Source organism: Chenopodium quinoa, unplaced genomic scaffold (assembly GCF_001683475.1).
Source record: "Chenopodium quinoa cultivar QQ74 unplaced genomic scaffold, ASM168347v1, whole genome shotgun sequence".
Lineage (NCBI taxonomy): Eukaryota > Viridiplantae > Streptophyta > Magnoliopsida > Caryophyllales > Amaranthaceae > Chenopodium > Chenopodium quinoa.
Window position 1 is genome coordinate 624,878 of NW_018742441.1, and position 23,680 is coordinate 648,557.

General features: G+C 35.1%; 1 protein-coding gene across 1 annotated transcript; it reads right to left on the minus strand.

Annotated features, from left to right (window-relative positions):
• Window positions 1–315: 315 nt before the first annotated feature.
• Window positions 316–14,764, minus strand: LOC110716330 (protein LNK2-like). Its single transcript, XM_021894953.1, has 9 exons — window positions 14,381–14,764; window positions 9,933–10,224; window positions 9,207–9,342; window positions 6,964–7,276; window positions 6,781–6,867; window positions 2,700–3,416; window positions 1,744–1,895; window positions 698–1,078; window positions 316–600 (listed from the first exon to the last, which is right to left on the minus strand). The coding sequence occupies exons 1-8, from the start codon at window positions 14,402–14,404 to the stop codon at window positions 730–732; spliced, it is 2,070 nt and encodes a 689-aa protein (XP_021750645.1). The 5' UTR covers window positions 14,405–14,764; the 3' UTR covers window positions 316–600; window positions 698–729.
• Window positions 14,765–23,680: the final 8,916 nt, after the last annotated feature.

Genomic DNA, 23,680 nt, shown 5'->3' on the forward strand with positions numbered 1-23,680 from the left:
CCTCTTTTTTGGGGAGGAAGGGGGAAGGAGGATTCCGTTTGATTGAAATGCCGAAGGTGACATTAGTTACTGTTTGGTATTACAGGACTAAGGTAGCATAGAAGACATCTTTCCCAACCAGTGCACTTATTATGAAACTTCAGTTTTATGGTGGGATAAGAAGTAGGTACAATAATCTTGTATGATATAAGAACTGACATTTGCAAAGTACTTGCATATTTGTCAGTCTTCTGTGATGGAACTCATGAAAGGCTGTACCTCACAGCACTCATACTGAGTGAGTACCATGATAAACCTAAATGGTGATTAAGATCATACTGAAAAATCCACCTGGGCAGTTTAACTAATTTATTAGGTATCAACAATCTATATAAATCATACATATCATTACCAAGACGGAACGTGGACTTACTACCATGAAGTCAGGTAGCTTCATTTGAAACATAGCAATGCCCACAAGCAATCATCGGCAATAATGATGTTTTGAAAGATAGAGATGACTAGGTAGATATACTGGCTTAAGTTACTTAGACAGATGGGTCTGTCAGCAGCAAAGAATTTATAACCTCCATGACATGCGCCTTGCAATGACCAAGTTGGCTGACAAACAAAGAAAACCACCCAATTACAAGTAATCCGGTAGATCAACTTACAAATGAAAATTTATTAACCATTAAGAGATAAAGGAAGGAATTACCCTTATCATCCTGATTAAATCGCCAACAAAGTTCAGTCTGCATGCTCTGCTGTTGTTTGTTTTATTTGTGGATTGATGCTCATCTCGTTTAGAGAAACGTCATTAGAGACATATCCCTCATTGGAATCCACAAAGTCATGAAGACTTTTGGATCCACGTGGAGAGAGAATATATTCATTTTCAGAGTTCTTGGGCAACAAACCAATTGGCTGGCTGCTTGGAGCAGGTGGTTCTGGTTCAGTTGAGACTTTTGTTGACGTGGATGACTCTGGTGTCTCAGCATACCTGCTTGAAAGCTTGAGAGGCCGATGAAAGAGCAAGTGAGCCACAGCTCGGTCAATATGGTTGGTCTCAGTCTCCACATTTGCATTTCCAACAAATCTGAAATTACACGTACAGAAATATGGATGGGGTTAAAATAAATTTAATTCATCAAAAAAAAAAAAACATCACAGTAAAGTAGTTGTTCCAATAATATCAATAAATTCAGAATAAAACAATTTTTACCACCTACAAACAAATTTTACCTAGATGTTGGTGAATGTCACATCGTGTCAAATAAAATGAAACGGAGGTAGTATGATATTTTAGTATAAGTTCCCCACTTATCTAGGAATCGAGAGATCCAAAAGGACTACCTTCATTGTCAATATGAATAGACTATTATATGAATATTTAATAAATTTTATCCTAAACATATTTGTATACACCTTTGAGCATCCTAAACTTATTTGTATTTGGGTGTCAGCATGATCAGCATAGTTTTATGTTGATTTGATCAATGGAAATACCAAAATTTCCCTGATTCATTATTAAACTTTTAGCAAGAGAAAATAGTTTGAACTAGGTTCAAATCAGACATCTTTGAGCTCCAAATCATTCTTTTCATTTTCATTCTTTAAAAATAGAGTAACAAATCCCGCATACTTTTTCTTATCCAGTTCAAGCACAATTCAATAATACGAAGCCATTTCCCATAGCTTCGATAAATATGAACTATATAACAATTAGAAAATAATAAAATCATATAGGATTAACTTCCTAACCTGTCATGATTGCTTGTCTCTTCCTTCGCAATATCAGGCTCAAAAGTACTGCTCTTTTTACAGCTAGTATCACTAGCACAGAGTCTTTGTGTTGCACTATGAGCCAATCGATATAAGCTATCTCTTATACACAACCTTATCTTCATATCCAACTGCATAATAAGAAGGGAGCTTTCTTCAGATTTACTTCACATTATGCAGAAATCAAATGCAATTAATTGCATCATTTTATCATAATACTACTCCCTCCGTCCCATAATATTAGTTCCTGTTTTCCTATTTTGGAGTGCCAAAATGTTGTTCTCGTTTCTATTTTTGGATAATATGTACAGACCAATTATAGCCTCACTTGAATTTTGCACATGCCTTATACTTATCCCCACTTTCTATCTCTAATTTTTGTTTATAATTGTACTTTTCACTTTTATTAATGTACTTCATCCACTTTCTCCTCCTATTTATTAAATACCGTGAAAAAACACAAACAAGAACTATATTATGGGACGGAGGGAGTATAATATAAATACAAAAAGAGGGGGGGGGGGGAATAACTTGCACAAAACATATAATTGAGTCCAATGTAATTTCCAGCATATTTTGGGATTACTCAAAAAACTAATCCCTCTTATTTTTTTTTTTTTTACAAGCTAGAGTTACTATTTTCGTCCGTTTTTTATATAAGCCAGAGTTTTATTTTTGGGAAGCTCTTACAATTTAATAATATATCTTTATCCACTAATGTCCCCACTCTTTCTTATTTTATCATTTCTCACTCCTCCAATGGTCCCCACTCCCTCTCACACCACTTTGCTTTTCAATAAAATAATAACCTTATCTACCCTACTAACATCTTATTTTATTTAAACATCCTAAAACTCCGCGCAATCTCATCTCTAGCCTATAAAAAAAAGGAGGGAGTACCAAATTTAGTCAAAGGGAGAATAACATGGACGTACTCTTGATACAACATCATGAAGTTGGTAGAGAACTGTGTCCTCTGCTGAATAGTCGTCGACGTTGGAAATCATACTAGAATCATCCCCTTTGTTTGGGGAACCAGGATCATAGCATGGTACAATGTTTAAGATATCATCGACTTCAAGGTCAGAGTTTTCCATATGACGGACAGGATCCTCTAGGCAGCTCTTATTAGATCGGGAGTAATCCCCACTTGAAGCTTGTTGACCTAACCGCTGCTGTTGTTTCTGTATAGCAAGCATTGCTCGCATTTGCTGACGCCGCCTCAGTTTTTCAATCTTCTCTTGGGGTGTCATTTTCGTGTGTTTTGTTGTAGTCCCAAGACTCTGAACAGGTTTGTTAATTACATCTCTAGGACTTACTTCAGAACTTGACAGAATAGACTGATTTTCATCTTCTGTATGTTTCAGCATGCGCAAGGCTGGATGACTGCTGAAATTCCCACAAGCATAAGGAGCACCATATGGGGTTGAGAAATTTTGGTATGAAAAAGGCCTAAATTCCTGGGAAAACTGATGTTGAACAGGGACTGAGGCCGAATGATTTTCTACTGTACTTGGAGCACATTGGCGCCTGAACTGTGGAGCATTTGTTGCAGATGATGGCCAATTGTCATATACATCCTGCAGTAGTCTGGAATCAGTTAATCTATCAGTTGCCAGCTCATATTTTGACTGAGTTTCAGACCATTTTTCCTGTAGGAAAGATAAAGAAACATCAGTGGAGAGGACAGATTTCTTAAACCTACCTAATGCAGTCAGGAAATTTATATATTGAAATCATGATGACATATTGAAGATAGCCTTTAGGAGGATACATCTTGCAACAAATTTCAAGGAACACAGTTTAAAACTCCAGAAAGTAAAGTTACTAATGAGACTTATCTCTCTATTAGTTTTATAGTCAGAGGTCATGTAAGAATTTAGATGCCAAACATAGTAGTTCTATCTCTATTCACTAAGTAAAAGCTTTACACTTTGTTTGGATACAAAGAAATGGAAGGAAAAGAAGAGAAGAGAAAGGGAGGGGGACAAATTCTCTTGTTTGAATAAAGGATTGGGGGAAGGAAGGGGAAGGAGAGGGAGAGATCCATTTTCCCTCTCTCTTTAATAAGCATAATCCCTCCAATATTAGAGAGATTTGGAGGGAAAATGGAGCTCACCTCCCCCTCCCTTTCTTTTCTTTTCCCTTCCTCCTTTTTCCCTCCCCTTCCTTTCCTTCCTTTTTTGCTATCCAAACAAAGTATCAGAGTCTTCTCTTAGGGATTTAAAATCCAGAGATATACATATAAATATACAGAGTCTCATCATCAAAGGAAGATACAACTTGTGCGTCATTCTCCTATAAAGATTCACTCTATGTATTGGAAAATTGATATGATTCTTTCTCAAATTGTCAGCAATTTTAAAATAATCAATTCTATTACCTATAGGGTATGACTAACAAAATGGTAGATTATACAATTCATTTGGCTCATCATGCCAGACCTATTGTAAGTTGTTAGTCATAATATTTTTCCTTTCCAAATCTAACCCATAAATTGATCAGGAGAGGTTTAAGTAATTTCTTGCTTGATTAAAATAATATTTTTATGTTATGTTTTACTTGTAAGAAAATGATTCAAGGTGGATGGGAAGATTGTCCAAGTTTCTGAGGTCTTCCTCAGGAATCTATAATTCAAAAGGATGGGAAATTGGATGTAGATGTAGCTCATAGGATCAAAGCGGGTTGGTTGGAAATGTGAGACATGGTTTTCATGTGATCCCTGCGTACCTCTTAGATGGGTATATTCTATCAAAAGGCAATAAGGCTTGCTTTGTTATACGGTACAATAAGTTGGTCGTAAACCATTGCCACGTGCATAAGATGAATGTGGCGGAGATGTGTATGTTGAGATGGATATGTGGCCATACAAGAATAGATCGGTTGAGGATTAAAATAGTTAGGAAGACAGTAGGGGTTACATCGATTGAGTACAAGATGAGGGAGAATCGCTTAAGGTGGTTTGGTCTAAGAAGGAGACCAAGTGAGGTTCTAGTAAGAAGACTCAAAGAGATGCAAAGGGTTGGAATTGCAAGGGGTAGGGGAAGGAAAAACCTAAAAAAAACATGGAAGAGGGTGTAGAGAGTGACTTGAGGGCTTTGGGGATTGAGGAAACATGAGAAAATGCATGTCAACGACGTGTCATGATTAATATATACTTTTGTTTATGTTATCTTAGTATATTCTTGTTTTATTTTACTCAATTCGTGTTTTACAACTTTGTTGATTCCTTTGCTTAAGTTTTCTCAAACGTGTCTTTTAGTTTTTACTCACATGTTTTTACCACTCCTTTAAAACTTCTTCAATTTTATTTTTGGTACTCTTCTTATAAAACTCTCTTAAATTTTACTTGGATGCTCTTTCTTTTTCTTAACACAATTTTTTATCAAATTATTTCAATTGGTCATCTTGTTATGTCTTTTTTTCTTTGTCGCATGATTCCTTATGACGCTTCATGTTAGACAACCCCAAATCATTTTGGGACTAAGGCTTTGTTGTTGTTGTTGTTATTGTAAGGAAATTATTCAAGGTAACTCCTAATGGTTGAATAAACCCTGGGTGTTTTTCTAAAATAATCCTAAAGTGCCAAAATCTCTCCCAAAGAATCTTAATTGTAAGAGAATTATGTTTCAAACATAGAAAAGATTAGAAATCATTATAAGTGGGACTTTATGACAAATCATATCAACGTCAAACCATACTCCATTAACAAAACTATAATTCCATTACAAGTAAGATTACTGTGGAACAGACTTTGGCACTTGAGTCGTTTAGGAAACTCCCAATAAATCAGGGTTATTTTGGAAAAACACCATAAGTTCAGGGTTACCTCGTTTATTTCCCTCATTAACTGTCCCGGACAATAAAGACATTAGTCTGCCAACAAGAAAACAAAGATGTTATTGGAAAGGCAAGACAGCCTCAACAGGTATAAATTACCAAATCCATTTCACAATAGTAGACAAAGAACAAGCTACTGATGGTTTTCATAAATTTCCACAAAGTGAAGCTCCTCCAACAAAAAGACCACTTTGAATTTTGTAAACTATCCTCAAATTTCAAATGAAATAGTCTAAGAAGATATGAGTGGGGAAAAAAATGCATAGTCCTTTCTTTAACCTTAAAAGTAAAACAATGATGCCAATTACAAAAATTATCATAATACTAGGACCAAGACTCAGGGTGTAAAGGGATGTCTGTGGATTTTAACTGTCTCTTTTACCAACAATAGAATAAAAAGTCTCAACCATTTTCTTTGGCTCCCTGGACTCCTCATGACATTCAGATTTTCGACAATGATATTGGGAGTCATATAAACGAAAATAGCTTGGCTTGACATATCACCCTCTATACCAGTCCCTACAAGCATCCTAAAGCATCACCAACCCCTGCAAGTGTTTGGCAGTTTGATTGGAAATGTGAAATTTGCGTCAATGTAACAATCACCATTTCTCTACCACCTATCTGCTCTAACCAACTACATATGAAATTTCTTATTTAGGGGAAATCCTTCACCTAAGATCTGGTTTTGACTTTAGAATATTATTGACAGATTTAGACTATTAAGAAAATGACAAAACCCATTGGAGTTACTTGATTTCTTTGCAGGGTAAACGTTTTTCTAAATCCATTATGGTATTTCATCTCATGCAGCTGAGATATGTTTTTTTTTTTTTTTTTGAGGAAAAGCTGAGATATGGTTTTGAATAGAATAAGAGTTACAGACATACTTCGTATTAGACAACAATTGATCTAGTTGGTGTTAATTGGTTCGTGTGCAGGACCAATACATATTAGACATTCTGATCAATCATATTATTTCACTTCATGCAGCTTTTACAGTGTTTACCATCTCAACCTCAATGTTGTAAGTTGTAACATATCTAACTAGGGTGAATGGCCAAAATCCATTAAATGTCATTTCTTTACACTCATTTGGCACAAATTCAGCACAAAAGCATACAATAAAGAAAAACGTACTCTGTATATGAATTCTTCAGTAAGAAAATGTTTTACCTTCACTGTGGGCTTGTTTGGAGATGCAATATTTTCAGCAGCAGTATGAGAGTCAATTGGTGTCTTTAGATTGATGCCCAAACCTATCTGTATAGTATAGTGACCAATTACAGCATTCTAAAATAAACCTTGTGGAATGTGAAGAATAATTACAATCATTTGGACACTAATAACGGGTTGTACCTTTTCCTCAACCAAGCCAGAAGTATCCACAGCATAATCTTTATGTTCCACATGTCCGTCGATGGTTCGTCGAGGGCAAGGTGAGATGCTGCCGGCCTTTTGGCAGCCAGTTGTTACAGAGGAGTCTTCATTGTGCAAATATTCTGAATTTATTTCAATATTAGTAGAGGCACTTCCTAATGCCCCGAATTCCCAATGTGTCGAGCGTAGAGCTGCAGATGAGGATTTAGCTGCCCCACTAAAGAGACCCTTAGGTGATGGCCATAGTTCATCTGTGCTTCCAAGACTTGTGCTTCCATCTATGTCATCGTTGCTGCAATATCATCACTTGTGAGAATACTTTGTTAGATGGATATTTATCACAAAATTTCAGAATTTTGTTTTCTCCACCATAAAGATTTAATCAGAAAGGGCTTCAAATTTTGTTATACAAAAGAATGAATGCATAAGCATAAGTCAAGAACAAAATGTCATGCCCACATGGAAGGTAAAACCAAATAAGTGCAAATGACTATAAAAACAAATAAAGAGAAGAAGCCTTAATTTGGGGCGTGCTACAGCAAATTATTAGGTCCCTGATGCTCTGTACTAAACATTCCCAAACTATCTAACCCAATGTTAAAATCTATCCTTTTCTAACTCCCACCGGCCAGCTTAATAGCTAGTATTACCTATACATATGCCTAATCCTAAGCTTAAGACCATAAGAGTAGAGTTTCGCTGCATGCAAAGGTTGGTGAAGTTGCTACACTTCATAGTCCCACTTTACAACAATGTAGTCAAGTTATTTCTGACAACAATCTTAATTTCCAAAGCTGTTAGGCTATTGAATAATGAACACCTTAGCCTTTTCCATGGCATCTATGTACCTTAAGGATGACTCTATTTATCCACCAATCTAAGAGCCATATATAGAAGAGGTCACATGTAACTCCGCATTTTAGTTGGGTTATTGTAAGGTGGTGTTGGTAAGCGAATTTGAGATGTTGGAATTGGGAAATTATGACGTGGAGTTGCGAGCAGTTAGAGTGAGGTAGCGTGTTGGAATTTTGCAAAGGGTGAATGAAAGGGTTAGTGAAGAGGGGTGAGGTCAATGGTATAGTTGGCAAGTAGGTGAAGGAAACAATAATGTGGTTTTGAAGTGAGTGGGGGCTATGTGGTGCTTGTAAATAATAGGGATTAAATTAAGGCATGGTAGAGCATGCAATTGGTCACGATTAAGGGATGATGGGGGTTAATTAGTACTATGTATAGTTTAAAAGCCAATTCGGATTATTAGGGATAATGGGGAGCTATGAGAGTATAATTAGGAACTATGGGATGATGTTATACCTCCTCTATCACCAATTGAGAATTCCATTTCACTAAAAAAATCTTATCCCTAAATAAAAGTATCATTTCATATTTTTACCTTTATCTAGTTTATTTTCTGATTTTTCTTACTTTAATCAACCAAACCCCATTAACTTCTTTTTTGTATTCACTTTTAATAAATCAGACCCCCTATCTCGTATTTTTTATTCACCTTTAATAACCAAACCCCAATATATCTTATTATTTTATTAACTTTCCTAAAATGCGTGCAATAGGCAAATGGGACTTTTATTTGGGGACAATAGAGTAATGCTTTTCACTTCGAATTGGTTTTGGAAATAGTGGTACTGCTTTGGGTGGTTTTAGATGTAAAAGCCCTTAATACTATGACCGTGGGATCCATATTGTCTTTACTATATATGAAAAAAAAAAAAGTATTCAAATAGTGAATGAGTGAGTTCAAACAAAAAGAATATTGGACAACAAAATATAATCTTGAAATTATTAGATCTTTACCGATTATCTTAAGGAAGATCAGATACCTCATTTCAATGTGAATGTTAAACTTTGTTGAACAAATTTTTCAGAATTGTTTTGCACATAAGTTGGCTACACGGAGTAATCAATTTTGCTTCATGTTAGCTGACCCCACTTATGGGATTAAGGCTGATTGATTGATTGTTTGTTTTACACATAAGTAGATGATTGTCTTCTATATCACAAATCGTCTCTAAATTAGTTTAGTGTTTCTTTCATATATAGAACAGCATGAAGACATGCACACAGCACACATACAAAGACTAGACTTGTAAACTGGGTAAGTAATTTAGATTGAGTTTTCCCATAGAACAAGGACAATCTAGACCATCATAGACATGCATACATACGTACGACCAAAATCCAGCAGGAGCAAGGACATTTTTTATTACCTGAATATCCTATCAAGATCATCAAAACTCCCAATGCTTGCCCAACTGTTGCCTACAAGATCACCAAGCTCTTTGTCCTCGTGATGAATTTGGGAGCTTTGAGGAACACCACCTAGCTGAATATTCTTAGCTCCAACTACAAGGAAAATATTAATTTTCTATAATCAGAGATAGTGTATTAAAGTAAATTTGGGAAAGCTAAGATCAGCACAATTTCTGTTTTAAGGGATGGCAAAGGGATGACATTAAAAATAAAGTTTAAACTAAGATACTATGAATAATAAATTAGCAGAGGTATATTAAGAAAGCACCAAGTGTCAGGAAATTTTTTTATCACAAGAAGACACCTGGCATTGGCTCATGGAATAATTTTTTTTTACAAGTGCCTAAGTACTCAAGTTTCTTACTTCATAGGACAATAGAATTTTCAGATACAAAATTAATTAGTAAATCTTGTCAAACCAGCAACCTCATAGTGTCATTACATACATAAAAAATTACCAAAGGGTTGAAGAGATGATAGCCCTAATGGACCTAACATTTCCAACCAAGCAATTCCATCTTATTTATCAAAGGCTTTTATAACTCACTTCCTGTATGGATTTTTGAGAAGGTTAATATCTAATGTGTACACATAACACAGGGTAAAATGCATTATCATCCACTCTGTTGTCATCCCTACCACTATCACAGTACTACTGATGAAATACTATAATACATCAATACCTATACCACTGTCATCAGATTTTGAAGCACTGAATGAAGGCAAGTCGAGTTGAGAATCCACAACATCTCCTGAAGCAGACAAACCATCATTCTTATCTCTTTTACATCCGTCTATAAACAACTTAGAGGTAGATGCGTTTTTTTCAACACCCTCACTTTTAGAATTCTTCTCAATCAATGTTTTTTGGTCATTATCACCAGAATCTGACAAAGCTTTTTTCTCAATATCTTCTGGATAAGGCACAATGTGATCATCAGCTTCCCTACCTTCACCCCATATAATATTTGCAAGCTGAAAATACATTAGAGCAATCAATTAGTCCTACAGCATTAATTGGAGAAAAGAAAACGATAGCTTACAGCAGCAATTTCAATCCATAACTGAAAAGAGAAAGCTTAATCATATCATGATGAAGAAAACTTTCTATTCCTTACTTAACAAAATTAATGTACAAAAAAAAGATTGTGCCTAGTATTTTGAATAATCCGATTATGGTGTTTCCTTTTAGTAGACTCGTAGACATGTTGCAAATTTTTAAGAAATTCCTTAACGTACAGCACCAGCATCAGCATCATATGCATCAACACTAATTAATTTTATGAATTATTTTTGCTGGGCGACAACTGAAGTAATGAGAGTCAGATTAGCAATCTCAACCCATAACAATGAGGTTACTTCCAAGAGTTCCAACTCACCTTGCACAATCAGATTAATGAGCCAAGTTCAAAAAGTTCCAAAGACAAAGAATTGTGAATCATTGACATCTCTGATAATGAACTTCTCAGAAATCAGAAAGTACCTTGAAAGTTTCATATAGTTTCATTGATTGCAAGTGTAATCATTGTGCCAACCTCTCATTCCTTACATTTAAACATTGGTTTCCACACAAAGTTCATATAACAATCTTACCAAATGCTCAAAAACAATATATTGCTAATATTATCCTCACAAGCCCTCCAGAAAAAATGTCATATGACTTTAGATTCCCAACAAATAGGTATCATCATGAGATTAATGAAAACAAGCGACTCTATGAGTACTCTACTAACATGTTATTTGCCTATTTGGTATAGTCATTGTCCTTTGAAAGTTCAACTCCACCATTCAAAAAAGCTTTATGTCATGTAAAGTGATTTGGTAATGGAGAGATTTTTTTTTATTTTAGCTGTAAGGTAACTAAAGTTCCATACATGAACTCATTCATTAAGAACAAGTAATGAATAACGATAACCGAGATAATGATTATTGACTATTGAGTACTCCGTCATACAATACCACAACACCCATTAAACCTTGGAGGCATAAGGTTATCTTTTTATTTTGGTCACTACCACACTCTTTTTATGATGACAAACTAAGAGAACAGAGAGTGAGAAGACACTAAGGCACATGCCAAATACTCAAGAGCTTCACTGGATGAGTAGTCATCTTTGTATCAAGAAAGAAAATAGAGTCCTTAAATATGGAAGAAAACATTATGGAGTAAAATAATTCTCTACCTAAGGAACATGCTGACTATCAAATCAGAAAACAAATCCGACAAGGCCCACAATGCCAAGAAAACAAATCTATAGACAATGGAGGTGCAAAGGACAGCACTGTAGCCATCGATCCAACTAAAGAATTGTTAGAAAGAACTATAAGACAAGACCCTAAACAAAGCACCCAATCCACCCATCCAACTTGTGAATTTGTGATGAAAACTACAAAGAACAATAACATAAACTGTGACAGGGCATGACGTTATAAAGAGAGATTATTACAGAAAGGGAAGGAAAATTAGCATGGCTGCTCCCCTACCCTGCTTAAGCCTCACAGGCCCACAACTGACAAGAGAAAAATAAAAAGAGAAAACATACCTTCAAGAGCTTATATTGAATGAGTAATAACTTAAAGAACATGTGATAGTAGCAACATGAAGACCTATACAACAGATTTCTATAACAAAAATCTATGGCCACAGTACATAACCCCATATTCTAAACAGTTTTTAAAAATGGCAAGAAACATAGCTAAGAGTATATGTCCCAGAGTCTAACTGATACACGAGCATCCTTGAAACCTATGCTTTATGTTGATATGAATCGATAGGTGGCATTTTTTTCCCATCACCAACTGTCCAAGTGTTGGCTTAAATAGACATAAACCACAGGGGCATTATCAATATGCATGAGGCACATGTATAATATGATAGCACTATAACTAAACAGGGGGTTGTAAGACAACCTACGGCTGCAAAGAATGCTTTCTTTGAGTCAAAGAGAAAATGAGTTTTTGAGAGACATTAGGGGATGGATAAATCATGTTATTTGATTTATTATATTTTACTTCAGTTCATTAGATTTAAAAGACCATCTAAACTTGTTAGATATTATATACGATGGATTCTGACTCTTAATCAACTTATGCCACACACTACAAGCCATAGCCAGGGATATACAGTGTAATTTTCTTTAAAAGTACAGTAAAAATTTCATCAGGGAGTAATTCAGGGTGTACAACATTGGAGGGGACTAGGAATTTGCAGACTACAGAGCTACTCAACTTAAGCAAGAGGAGGGAGAGAGGGTTTTATTGCACAGGCTCGTGGCTTGTGGCCATTCATTACTTTACTAGACACAAGCCTACTGCATGACATGAAGTATAGGCAAGCTACAAAAACTCTATTCCACAAGAAGTGTCATCATTTCAAAGTGGAATTTTCATATGCACTTCACTTTGATCATATATAGTTTTTTTTTCGTACTGCTTTAAAAGGACAGTGGTAGATTGGTTGGCAAGTGTAATTAAAATACACAAAAACCAATCAATGTATATCTCTGTAAGGTAAATAAAAAGGCTTAAAATGAGCTGAAATGTGCAAGTTTGAAATATCTTTTCTATTTGGGTTTTTTTTCCCCAATAAACTTAGCAAGATATAACAAAACACGTCCCACTTAATTTCAAAGGTAAGCCACAATATTCCAAGCGTAACAATAGTAGCAGACTTGCAGGATTACCAAATGCAAGCAAAAAGATCAAACATATCCAACTATAATGCTTATGAAATTTAACTTGATAGTTTGATGTGAAGAGAAGCATTTCTTCTTCGATTTCAACAAACAATCTGATATTTACATATAGCATAAATTATGGAAACTATTTAGTTGGCTAAGCTTTTAACCCACGAAATTAATGCAAATTAATGAAAGCGGATAATTATTATACTACCTTCGTTTCAATTTATTTGCAACATTTACTACAAATAGATACTACAAATTATTTGCAACAAATGTTTTCTTTCCTTTTTACTGGTCATTTCACAATCTCTCTCCTCATCACATGCAACTTTATTTTCTCCTGCCATTAACCACTCACAAATAGATTTTTCCTAGATGTTGGTGAATGTCACATCGTTGCAAATAAATTGAAACAGAGGTAGTATAAATACATGCTGATCCAATTCTATGGCCTGTTTAATACTCCCCAAGTACTTGATTATCTTTAAAGTGTGATAAAAAGCTGAATAATATTAGAGTTGTGATGGTATTGTGAAGTGACATTCAATATGGAATTGATATAGTAATATAGCCAATTTTATCTATTTGATGTTAACAAATAACATTCAATGTTACAATAGTATTGTAGGACCTATAATCTGAATCAAAAGGAATCAGAACAACAATTTTATTTTATTAATTTTTTTTTTTTTACTTTTTTTTTTTTGGCTGGAGGGAGAATCATCATAATCTTACATTAGCCCTGAATCCCCTTTAGATATTTCAAAAACAGAGGATGAAGTCATAAACTACGCCAATGGGTTTTCCATTGCCAGTCCCAAGCTTGGATAAAGGAAGAGGGTTACGATAGGCTAATGGCAGTCAGTGTAAAACTTTGTCACATCGCTTGACATGAGCCACAATGATTGAGAGTAGTACTAGGATGGGTGACCTCCTGAGTCCTGACCTTCTGGGAAGTCCTCATGTTTGTCCATGTAGCATACCTCACTTATGGTGATTAAGGCGTTCAAGAAAAAGAAGTCATTGCTAGCCTTCCATGGAAAGGCGGTCCAATTGCATGAAATTCATATGTGATTCCGCAAATTACATGAAATTATTATTTAAAAAAAAAATCGTAGTAATCTGTAAATTTCTAAAAAAATCCACAGAAAATTCCGGCACTTTTTTCGCGTAAAGTTCACATATAAATCAACAAATTCAATTATTTCATTTTAATAAAAATTGAAAAATCAGCAAGAATACGCTCAGCTAGTCAGCTCAACAAAATTTAACCATAATCCACAGAAATTCCGCCAAATTCTCGACTAAATTTCACATTCAATTTCACAACAAACAATCCAAAATCAAAAATAATACGGAGTATATTTTTCTCAAAAAAAATCAAAAATAAAATAGAAAATACAACTTAAATTCGTAAAATTAGAATTAAAAAAAATAAAAAAAAATACCTCTTGGTCGTCCCAATCAAACATCTTCAGAATATGAAAGCTTAACTCATTCTCTTGACAATCAGCTCAAAACAAATTCGCCATTACTCCAAATTCAACCACAGATCAAAGAAATTGCAGCAGAAAATTGAGAACCAGAAAAAATGGCGCAAATTGCAGAAACGAAACCTAATTAAGCACAAGAACAAGTTGTTCCGACAAACGTCAGGCAGAAAATAAGAGAGAGAAAGAAACAGAAAAACTGGAAGTTTGTGTGATTGTATTCGAGTATTAGAGAGAGAAAGTGATTGATTGACACGTGTAAGGGAAGTTTGGCGGAGGAGAGAGAGAGTATCTAAATTAGTGGTTTAGAGGAGGTTTCTAGAGATCTATTCCTTGCCTTTCATTGGTTGGGCAATAGTGCCCAAGTATTTTAATATTTGTGGGTTCCAATTCTATATTGCTATTTTTTGACGTGTATATTCTCGTTTACTAGATTTTGATTTTCTCCGTTTACACGTCAGATTTGTTCGTCTATATCCTCTACCATTTTTTTGCCACTAGTAAACGCGGGAGTAGTGTTGGTGGTTTGCCGGGACGAGTAAGCGGCTAACCGTAAAGCATTAATGTTTGAAAAGTTGAACTTGAGTACTTGACACATAGTAGGTTAATAAATTCACGGAAATTTTATTTAAGATTCGTTAGCTCAAAGTAAACCTTTTGATTAATTAAAAATAAGTCGATTTTTTAAAATTATTGTATTTGATTGGGTCAAATGACCCTCAACCTGTGCAACAAGTCAATTCCTTTTCTTTTCTTTTTTTTGTTTGCGAAAATTTCTCCATCTTTACGAACCACAAAACCAACCACCGCAGCCAACAAATTACCTTCAACCCCCTCCCACCCACAACCACTGCCTTCAAGACTCACTCTTGCCGATTATCTCTTCGATAAGGGTTTTTTAGGTGGTAATTGATTGTTAGTAAATATTTATGTCGATTCCAATGACAAAAAGAGAAGATGAAAGGGAGAATACTTGATTGAAGATCTCAAACTCATAGTCGCGCCGTGGAACATAATCCTTAGAAGCGAAATACGTCACCACCGGTACAGGTTTCCTGATGACGCACGCCCCCCAAGTTTAACGTAACTCTCCTTCGTAATTCATGTACCCGAACCCGAAGAGTGGAATTACTCAAGAACTGTTCAGATCTTAAAGGGTAGGTTTGTATTTATGGGTTTAGGGTATTTCAATAATGAAATTAACATCACTTCGAATAATGGCCAAGGAGTTGTATTTATAGGAGTAATATGGAAAAGAGACAAGCATCTTGAGCCTCACGCAAGGCCCATATACTCGGCTGGGCTTGTGAGTAGAGAGCTATAGCTCACTCGCAGGGAGCTCTTGCTCGGACTGCCGCAAGTCAAAGCAGAGGCGAGCTAGTAGCTCGCGCGTATGAGAGCTATAGCTCGGCTTTGAGCAATCCCCTAGACTTGCATTCTCCACCTTTCCCTCTCTAACTCTTTGCACACTCACTTGGTGAAACTCCGATTTGCATTACTAGTGAGGAAAACTCCAACAATCCCCCACTAATGTAAAACGGACATGAGATCATGAAATCTGAACAGTAAAATGAAAGGTTAGGTACTTAAGCACTAGTATCCATAAGGTTTGAACTAATGCCTTAGTGACATAGGTATTCGACACTCTTTTGATGAGTATCCAAAGGTTTGAACTCCCAAGAGCGAGGAAGGAACATTTATCACATACTTCACCTTTTGAACTTGAGCAAATCCGCCAGTCTTGGCCAACATCTTGGGCTCTCATGAGTACTTCAAGAAAACTACACCACAATTTTCCCTTGAAGGAGGCCACCCCTCGTACTCACGTAGGTGTTCCGTCTGTGTATTACTTACACATTCCCAACATATCTCGAGTCTTTCTCTGCAGGCTTAAAACACATTCAAGCACCTTGCAAACCCAAGACTCTCTATGCAATGGAATAAGAACATTAAGAACGTAAAGTTCAACCCTATCAAATCAACGGTGCATCTATCAATCCACTGCTCAACGAGCTCTTAGGCTAGGTGCATTAAGGGATACTCCCAACCTCAGTCATTCGGTACCACTATCGTTCCCTACTCGAGTAATATCAGGGCTAGTGATTCTGATACATTTAAGGATCACTATCATTTCCTATTCTCGAGCAACTGGGCTAGTAGTATTAAGAGCAAACAATGCTCAACCTTCCATCTTCGGTGTCATTATCAATCCTACTCTAAGAGCCACTGGGCTAATAGTCTTAAATCCACTTAAAAACCATTATCAATCCCTACTCAAAGAATAACTGGACAAATGACATTAAGAGCCACGCTCAACCTTATTGAATCTACCTGGTCAACAAACCACTAAAAAGTGTTATAGATTCAATAAACATAAATGGTGTAAATCCAACAATGAGTCAACCAAAATAAGGCTCTAGACCCATTCAGAACAAATGTTCAACAAATTAAAACACTTCGTTGTGTCCATGTAAACTGTCTCAATCACTACGTGAAAAAATGAAATTGGCACCGGTTCAAACCCGGCTTAAGGCACCGGTTTGAACCGGTGCCAATGTGGGGGGTGCCAATAAGAGGTTTAAAAAGGCACCGATTCAAACCAGTGGCAAAAGTTGGAATTGGCACCGGTTAACCGGTGCCAAAAAATCTCAAAAAAAATTAATTCAATGACTTTGGCATCGGTTAACCGGTGCCAAAAGTGCCAACAAAATTAATTTTTTTTTGTCTTTTTTTGCTTAAAAATTAAATAAACTAAATTAAATAAGAACACAAAATATAAATCAAACATCACAATCAATATAAACGATTCTGTTTAATATATATATATATATATATATATATATATATATATATATATATATATCAATAAAATTTTACAGCATAGATCAATAAAAAAAATTACAACATATAAATAAAAAAAAATTACAACATATAAATCAAAAAAAAAATTACAACATATAAATAAAAAAAACTACAATATAAATAAAAAAAAATATTACAACATCACAATCTAAAAATCCCCATATTCTTGATTCTTGATTCTTCAATTATGTATACCTGCGCCAATTAAAACATCAAAAATAAATTGATTAAAATGAATAAGCTGCGAAAAAAATAAAAAAACCCAGAAAATAAAAAAAATCGAATTAAAATTGATTAAAAGGAAAAAAAATCGATTAAAATAAAAACAAAATCGAAAAAACCCAGAAATCAAAAAATCAAAACAAAATCGAAAAAAATTGAAACACCAAGAAATCGAAAAAATAAAAACAAAATCCCAGAAAAAAATGAAAAAAACCCAGAAATCATAAAAATAAAAACAAAATCGAACAATTAAAAAACCCAGAAATCAATTAAAATAAAAACAAAAACAAAAAAAAAATGAAATCGAAAAAACCCAGAAAAAATCGAAAAATCAAAATCGAAAAACAAAAATCAAAAATCAAAATAAGACAACAAAAGTAAAAATCGAAACACAAAAATCAAAATCGAAAAAAAAGAAAAACAAAAATAAAAATCGAAAAACAAAAATCAAAATCAGACAACAAAAGTAAAAATCGAAACACAAAAATCAAAAAAAAAAAAAGAAAAACAAAAATCAAAATCGAAAAACAAAAATAAAAATAAAAAATTGAAAAAACCCAGAAATCGAAAAAATAAAAACAAAAACGAACAAATAAAAAACCCAGAAATCAATTAAAATAAAACAAAAACGAAAAAAAATTGAAATCGAAAAAACCCAAAAAAATCGAAAATCAAAATCGAAAAACAAAATTCAAAAATCAAAATCAGAAAACAAAAACCCAGAAAAAATCGAAAATCAAAATCGAAAAACAAAAATCAAAATCAGACAACAAAAATCAAAATCAAAATCAGAAAAACAAAAATAAAAACCGAAAAAAAAAATCTAAATCGAAAAATACAAACCCAGAAATTGAAATCAAACTCGAAAAAAAAAATCTAAATCGAAAAACACAAACCCAGAAATTGAAATCAAACTCGAAAAAAAAAACCCCATATTTTGCATGTTGGTGGCCTTCAAATGAAAGAAAGAAAGGAGAAGGAGATAGAAAGAGAAATAGTAGGGAGAAGGAGATCGTGAAAGAGGAGGAGATGAGGAGAGGAGAGGAGAGAGAAAGAGGAGAAGAGGAGAGAGAGCGGCTGGTATGTAATTAGGGTTGGGGGTGATTATAAAGAGGCGGTTTTTTTTTATTAAAAAAAGGCACCGGTTCAAACCGGTGGGCTTTATTTTTTGCCACCAGTTTGAAATGAACCGGTGCCATATGTCTTGGTTCATTAGACGACATGTTTTAAGGCTATTTTTGGCACCGGTTTGGACTGAACCAGTGCCAATTAGGGGGTGCCTTTTTGTATTTTTCTACTAGTGAATTGACCACCCAACCTGGGTTATGGACATAGAGCACTTAAAGCTCAACCTATATACATCAAGCAACAAGTCTACCAAAGCATATAAATTAGAGGGTTATCAAGCCAAATCACTTCATAACGTAGACTCATCATTTAAAACTTCATCTCTAGAATAATTTAAAATACCCCACAGGATTTTAATATATTCCCTTAGACAATCAAGCACTTACCTGTGCTTCATCCTCGTATAAGGACCTGCTTGATTCTTTATTGCTTTCACATACTCTATCATGAATATCACCACCACAATATCTGTCTAACTCTGTCGCTACATCTATAGTTCCTGACAACATACATAGACTTGTGAAAAATAATGTAGAGAACACGAGGATCAACTTATCCCCACAATGGAAAAACTTCCAGAGATTAATTTTTGCAACAATCATCTTCTTGACACACGTCATCCAATCTTATGAACCTTTGCTTCATAATGGATAGTGTACAACAATTTGTTTTGCAGCTCACTCGAAACAGAGTACCGCCCTTCATCATGTAAAAATCATACACTGAAGAGGTTCAACTAATCATCGTTGTTCATTCAATCATTGTCTCTTATAACTTACTGGACAGGTACTTGAGAAACTTTCTCACTTTAACCTTCATCTCTGTACTACTCGAAACTCAAACAATAATTGAGTAATCCTCTCTTGACAACAGAATGAACAATGTAGTTCACAAAAAAAACCACTTTACGTCAAGAATAGTTTGTTCATCATTTAGATTGCAAAACATTAGCACATTTGAATCAAACATCAAGGCCAAATCATAAAAATAACTTTGGCTTAAGAATGATAAATATAATTTACCAAAACACTTTCTCTACGTCACAAAAATGAGATTGATGCGTACCTTTATTAGTTCATTGGCTTACTGCCTAGAACCATTCTGCTTATCTCATTATCTTGTACTTGTTTCTTGGCTTTGAGAAACATATACATCTTTATCTCAATAAACAACATGCAAGTGAAGTTAACAACTTATGATCACTCTAGCATATGAACTTTATCAATGTGAACCATAGTAACATCACTCATGCATCAAGAAGTTCAACACACATTCCAAGAAAAACTTAACATAACAAGTTAGGGTACTCAAATCTAACCCCCACTCACCATACATATCACAAAGGATATAACATCATGAGCAAAAATACCTCATCTACTAAATTGTCACCTATGCATGCGTTTTAAATTTCACACCCTCCCTTGATTTACAATCAATCATGCTAGGAAGCTTAAGCAACCTTACTGCAAAACAGACAAGCTTAGAACAAACCAGGTGAGTCATAAAAGTGGGTCAGCACCAAACTTACAGAATAAATCCTGACATCACAGTATCTTACCTTCAACCCATTTCCAATCAACCACCTTTCAACTCACCTTGAAAGATACTTACAACCGATGGATTTATAATAGCAAGGAAAGATATACTATTGTCAAGCATATAAGACTTAAAGGAGCGCACACTCGCATTAACATGCTTCTTTTTTTTCCACACCTAGTTAATTAAGGTGTATTCATATGGTTCAGGTTTTTTTCATCCACCACTACATGAATGTTTACCACACAACAAACCATCTACATACAACTTTCGATCAAGAAAGTCAAACAAGATTATACATAACTAGTTCAAGCTTTAATCAAATACACCTTAGATGATGCACTCATCAACTTTACTGGCCAGAAAAAAGCTTGGGAAGCAAGAACAAATTCTATAATCGAGCAAGACTAGCATGTTATGTCACAGGAAAACATATACTTGAGACATTTCACATGATCCAACATATCAATGTCATACATGATAAACACAACAGATATTCAGCATACATGTCACCAACAGTCCCACAAGCCTTCATGCTTACGTGAAACATATACAAAAATTAATTCTTTATTATTGAAAACCCCCACATTACACATACCACATGAATTAAAATAATAATGACTTAGGTAACAAAAAAAGGGAGTAACATCCAAATTCTTGGGTGAACTACTTATTAAACAAATAAATAACTAAAACATATCTGCAACCCCACAATATAAACATTCACAGAATATTAATAAATTTTAAAGACATATGGAAAGTTAATTCCCATCATTACCTCATTTGGGGTACTTACACTTTAAACTTGCACGACCATTCTGGCTTTGCTAAGTCATACCTTTTTCATCTGCTAACAAGCACAAAGATAAACCCGATCTCATCTAGACCATCAACAGGAAAAATAATTGCTACACCTCTAGCAAATTAAATACATTACAAGTTCGTGAACAAAGCTAATTAAGATCACAAGAATTAAAAATAATAATTCTAAATCCCTTTTTAATCCAAAAAAGGGATACTTATAAGCTTATCACATACTCCGTGCTCAACAGAATATTGTCCATGATTAGGAGAAATAACAATAAAAAAAACAATATCATAAGATAGAACACATATCATCCTTAATCTACTAGGACAAATCACATTAAATACCATGAGCATAAGTAAATTATCATTGGACAAAACATACATTAGCAGAGGTAAATTAGTTGTAAAACAATAAGCAAAAAGCCATAGATAAAGTCTCCTACGGAAATATCCTCCTCAAAACCACTCATCAACAAGAGTACAACTAACTTACTAGTTAGTCTCATAATCTAACTCATCTCATCCCCACATTACACTGCAATAGTTCATAATAATAAAATTATGCATATAGAATCGGGCACATAATAATAGACACCATATTATGTAACGTTAGACATTACTTAGATAAATTTGAGAAGGAACTTATCTGATATCAAGCACGATTGACCGTGCAATGCATCTTCTTAATAGAGGTAGAACACTTATACGAGTTTTCGTCAAGTCAACTGCACTAGACTCCAACCGTAAAGAAACTTACTCGTTCATACTCGGCCCATGTCACAAGCAGACTTTCAGTTGACTCACATCAGCTATTTACACGCATAACATCACTTGGTGCCTCAAGATTCACCCTGACACTTATCTAGTAAATCCCTTGTTAGGAATTAAATAAAGTAGCTGCTAGTCTCAAATTAAAGAACTTGAATTCTTTTCAATTCCATGTAGGACAAGACCCCTCTTAATCTCGAACACAAGGAAGTTAATAAATTGATTTAATATAATTGTTTTCAAACTTTCTTCAAAGAATTCATCCGATCAACTGTCGAAGACAGAAATCACAATCTGTTGAAGAAATAGTCCCCAAACAATAGGTTCTTGAATTTCATCAAATTTGGCCGTCAAACCAACGAACCCGAACTAATGCCGCAAAACTATGTTGATCATCCAAATCATAATTCTCATCCTGATCATACTATTTATAATTGAATAGTCCAGGAATCAACAATATTAGAAATTAGTACATATTTTGCTTCTAAATTGTTGGTAAAATACCTGTCGATTCCAATGACAAAAAGAGAAGATAAAAGGGAGAATAATTGATGGAAGATCTCAAACTCATAGTCGTGCCGTGGAACATAATTTACTGCCTTAGAAGCAAAATACGCCACCACTGGTACATGTTTCTCGATGACGCACGCCCCCTAAGTTTAACGCAACTCTCTTTCCTAATTCGTGTACCCGAACCCGAAGAGTGGAATTACTCAAGAACTGTTCAGATCTCAAAGGGTAGGTTTGTGTTTATAGGTTTAGGGTATTTCAATAATGAAATTAACATCACTTCGAATAATGGCCAAGGCGTTGTATTTATAGGAGTAATAGGGAAAAGAGACAAGCAGCTTGAGCCTCGCGCAAGGCCCATATACTCGGCTGGGCTTGCGAGTAGAGAGCTTTAGCTCAATTGCAAGGAGCTCTCGCTCGAACTGCCGCAAGTCAAAGCAGGGTCGAGCTAGTAGCTCGTGCGTAGGAGAGCTATAGCTCGGATTTGAGCACTCCCCTAGACTTGCATTCTCCACCTTTTCCTCTCTAACTCTTTGTACACTCACTTGGTGAAACTCCAATTTGCATTACTAGTGAGGAAAACTCCAACATTGATGACAATGGTGAGCAAGAAAAGCAGCAACGACGCGCGCATAGTAGTGGCAGTCTCTGGTGGCTCATTAAAAGGGGAAATTGTCGATTTTCATTAGGTCGAGATAGGGGAGAGAAGGAGGTTAAGAACTCGGGTGCATGAGGAAAGGAAATAGAGGCAAGGGGGGTTTAGCCGGCATTTAGGGAGGGAGGAGATTGATCAGTAGGGGCAAGGAGACCGTGGGGAGCTGAGGGGGGTTGGTCGGCAGTGGGGAAGGAGAGGAAGAGATGGGTGTTATGAGGATGGAGATGGTTGGTGTGAGGGGAGAGAGAGAGAAAAAAATTAGTGACGATGGGTGGGTAGGGGGGATGGCGGGCTTGGTGGGTTGCTAGTTTTCTATGGCCGGTATTGGGGTCGGTGGGGCTTATATGCGGTGGTTGACAGGAGGGGGGCTGACTGGTGTTGTAAGGAAAGGGTATTTTAAAATTATTTTTAAATGATTAATTTTACTAATTTTAATTAAAATTTTAAACGAACCAATCATATTATGACACATGGCATAATTAACACTAACACTGATTTCCCCAAAATCTTACAGGTCATGACTCATTTTGAGAAGATACTATATAAAAGTCGAATTATTTTTTTGTTAATCAAAAGGTTGACTTTTTTTGAGCTAATCAAGCAAAGATACTCTATTAAGGTTGACTAATTAGATCATAGAGTATTTTTGCTCGATTAGCTTAAATAAGTCAACCTTTTAATTAATTAACCAAAAATAATATAGCAAAGATACTTTATAAAGGTTGAATCATTAAATCATTGCCTATTTTTTCCCTTTCTCTTTCTCCTCT